The 3,876-nt window shown below is 39.0% G+C and overlaps 1 protein-coding gene across 2 annotated transcripts; it reads right to left on the bottom strand.

Moving 5' to 3' along the window:
* On the bottom strand, positions 1-3,252 carry LOC122450058 (olfactory receptor 5P3-like). 2 transcript variants are annotated; one of them, XM_043482196.1, is made up of 2 exons: positions 2,338-3,252; positions 1-21 (listed from the first exon to the last, which is right to left on the bottom strand). In XM_043482196.1, exons 1-2 carry the CDS (start codon positions 3,250-3,252, stop codon positions 1-3), a joined length of 936 nt encoding a protein of 311 aa, XP_043338131.1. The 2 variants fall into 2 exon arrangements, with proteins under 2 accessions (XP_043338131.1, XP_043338132.1); XM_043482197.1 differs by lacking the exon at positions 1-21 and having other exon boundaries at positions 2,320-3,252.
* Positions 3,253-3,876: the final 624 nt, after the last annotated feature.

Here is a 3,876-nt window from a genome sequence, read left to right as displayed (position 1 = left end):
TTAAAATAAACTTTCTTTCCCCTCTTCTCCTTCTTCTCTCTTTTTGGAACTGCAACTATTCTAATATTTGTACATTTGATGGCATCCCAAAGATCACATCATCTTTCTTTGTTCTTTGTCATGCTTTTTTCTTTCTTCACCTCTGGACGGATTGTTTCAAAGTTCCTACTAGCTAGATCACTTACTCTGTCTCCCATTTGATCTACTCTACTATAGATGCTTGATGCCTTCTATAGCATTTTTCATTTCATTTATTGAATTCTTCAGCTCCAGAATTTCTGTTGGATTCTTTTTTATATAATTTCTATCTCTCTGTTAAATGACTCATTTTTTTCATATACTGTCTTTCTGTGTTTTTTAATAGCTTGTTGAGTTTCCCCAAAACAGATATTTCAAATTCTTTGTCAGATTTCAGTATTTTGTGCCGTTGAGTTCAGTTACTGGAAAACTCTTATTCTTTTGGTGATGACATACTTTCTTCGGTCTTAATGTGTCTTGTAATTTTACAGTGATGGTTTTGTACTTGTTATAATATCTGGGATTTTCCCCTGAACTTGTATGGATATACCTGCTCCCAGAGGCTTGTAGACTTCTTGCTTAATTACTGAATACAGTCAGCTTAATTGCATCCCTTTAGTGTCCTTTAACATTCTTATCTTCTTCTTTTCTGATCTCCCCACCCCAGTCATGGAGGTATTGCCTCAGTAACACTTTTTTAGATGGACTTCTCCCGCAGTGTCTTGAAATGCCAGGGAACACAAGTGCTCACTCACTGCTATCCTTTTCCTATGCAGGAGAGGACACTGCTTGCTAGTTCCGCCCCAGGCACTGTCGCCTTGGGGAAACAGCAGTACTGGCAAAGATGTAGTCTTCACTGCATCCAAACTCACATTCCTATTATTTTTCTCCAGCTACATGCAGGAATCCCTCCTCTGGAAAGCTACATTTCTACAGTCTCTCTGATCCAATGGTTTCTGCCCAAGTCTGCACTCTCCAGGTTTTCCTTGGCAGGGGCCGAGAAGAATTGGGGCAAATTCACTGACTCCTGCTGGTTTTGAGGCCCTTACTGGGGTCTTTCTGACTATTACTAGATGCATAGGTGGTCAAGAGTCCTCCTGGATCCCTTGGTGTATGGTTCTGGATCCCACAACACCTACTGAGGCACTTTGTTGATGTATGGATGCCTAATTAGTTGCTTAAAGAGGGGAGGACAAAAAGGAGAGATGTCTCACACTACCGTGTCTCACTCTGGACTTAATGTAGTGGACAGTGGAAACATTGATTATGACTAAATAGAAAGATCACACGATATAACTTGTATTAAGATTAGTCTGGTATTTATATTTATTACAGGAAAAATAAGATCCTTAAAAATATTATCTCTTTTTATTTAAAAATATCTACATAGATTAAAACAACTGGGAGAAGAAACACAAAGAGGTCTATAAAAATGCAAATAATTTTAAATTCTATAAAGGAAACCATCTGGTTTAAAGAGAGCATTTTATGGGCTAATCCAGAAGTTCCAATGAAATTATGTGCAAGAAATCTGAGAATTTCAGTATAAGAGGCAACAATACTAGAGGGAAAGAATGGTTTAACACACCTTATGAGTATGCAGCATACATTTGACAATATTGAAACAACCTTAAAAAAAGAAACCTTACTTTCTGACCTAGAAAGGAGCCAGGTCATGTCAGCTAGCCCCCAGTAGTCTTTCTTCTGGAAACTCTTGAACACATTTTTGAGAATAGATCCCTGAAAGGGAAGAGCTAAGCTAAATGGAGCTTTCAGATATCCTCTGAGTTAGCTTGCTGAGACTCACCTGCAGAGGTATTGTGGGAAGAATCCTGTTGCTCAGATCACAAAGCAGCAGAAGCTTTACAACTACTAGCATCACTGATTTCAGTCCTTAGATATCTGTACACCATGGACACCATCTCTGTCAGATGACAAGATTATGGATGGCAACACTGCTGTATATTTCCCACTCAAGGAGTTTCAGGTGCTTCCAGCAGTTATTTCCAAAGACTACATTCAAAGAGCACAGAATTTATTTGAAAAGATTTGTACATGTAGGGGCAAAAAATGGTGGATAAAGTAAGAATAAAACTTTTTTTTTGCTAATGTTCCTATCTTGGTGAATGCACATTTATTTTTTTTTTACGCTGAATTTTTTTCTTGGAATAGCGTAATGAAATTTGTGAGTTTCGAATACTATGACTATACACTGAAATTTACTTAGTATATTATTTATTCATCTGCAGGAGAAGTCTTCATTATACAATGTTTATTATTAAAAATCAGATTACTTTAGGACTACCAATGTGTTCTAGCCATTAATTTTCTCATGGCCTCTTTAACCTCCTTGTTTCTGAGACTGTAGATGAGGGGGTTCAACATGGGGATTATGACTGTGTAGAACACAGACACCACCTTGTTCTGCTCAGCTGAGTAGCTGGACTTGGGCATCACATAAATGAACGTGATGGTCCCATAGAACAGCGTGACTGCTGTGAGGTGGGACGTGCAGGTGGAGAAGGCTTTGTGGCGCCCCTTGGTGGAGCACATCTTCAGGATTGAGAAAAGGATGTAGATGTAAGAGAGAGCAATGATAAACACAGTGACTACAATAATTGAACCAGAAGAGATGGCTGGAATTATTTCACAAGTAAAATCATGAGAACAAGAAAGTTTCAAAAGTGGCGAATAATCACAGAAAAAGTGATTGAATTTATTTGGTCCACAGAAAGACAGGCTTAACAAACAGCCAGTAAATGTCCAAGCATTCACACACCCACCTAGATAGGAAGCCCCTACTAAGAGAATGCAGATTCTGGGGGACATGTGGGTGGAGTAGAGCAGGGGCAAGCAGATGGCCACATAGCGGTCATAGGCCATGGCAGCCAGCAGGAAGCACTCAGCTGTCCCAAATGTGACCACAGAACAGAGCTGAGCAATACAACCAGCAACATGGATAGAGGTTCCTTCCCTGAGGAAGCCCATGAGCATGACAGGTGTGACTGATGAGGAGTACCCAATGTCTACAAAGGCCAAATGGCAGAGGAAAAGGTACATTGGGGTGTGAAGCTGAGGGCTGCTTCTGATTAACATGATTATGCTGATATTGCCTATTAAGGTAAACAGATAGACTCCCAAAAACACAATAAATAAAATGACACAAACTGTAGTCTCCTCTGCTAACCCCAAAATAATGAACTCTGTCACAGTTGTGTAGTTTCCAGTCCCCATCTTTACTGAGAATGGTGCCCACTGAAAGAAAAACAAGTGGATATTAGAAGAAAATTTTATAGTCCACATACTTAGTTTTACAACAGCTATATAAGAAAATACCAACATATATACTCACATGTAAATATTTGGGGAAAATGTTTTCACACATGATATCTTGCATAAGACTTAAAAATATAAATGTTCACTGATATAAGGCCAGGAATACTCAGAAAAATCTGTTTTTTTAACTTAACACATTCAAGTCACATTTGCATTGTGTATTTGGTTTAGGTGGTCCGTGAGGAATAGATTCACATGAGCACATCTTAGAGATGGCCACCAGACAGTATGAGCGACCCAATAACTATATCTTCTAAGCCAAAGACATGATGAAAGGGAATAGAAATGTTGGCATGGGCCAGGACTCATGGAAAAGAACAACTGTTCAAAATATATGAGGTATCATTTCTTGTATGAAAGAGGATGAGCAACTGAATTCAAACAGGTATCACAGTTTTCAAGCACAACAAATATCCAGGGAGTTTGGACAGGGGCAGGATGTAGAACAAGGTGCTCAAACCATGATCAAATCAACCTGGAGAGACTGAGTTTTGGAAAAGGAGATGGTATCATGTTAGGATC

Source organism: Cervus canadensis, chromosome 11, assembly GCF_019320065.1.
Source record: "Cervus canadensis isolate Bull #8, Minnesota chromosome 11, ASM1932006v1, whole genome shotgun sequence".
Classification (NCBI taxonomy): domain Eukaryota; kingdom Metazoa; phylum Chordata; class Mammalia; order Artiodactyla; family Cervidae; genus Cervus; species Cervus canadensis.
The sequence above is the reverse complement of the archived record's forward strand: the minus strand, read 5'-3'. Positions and strand labels throughout refer to the sequence as shown.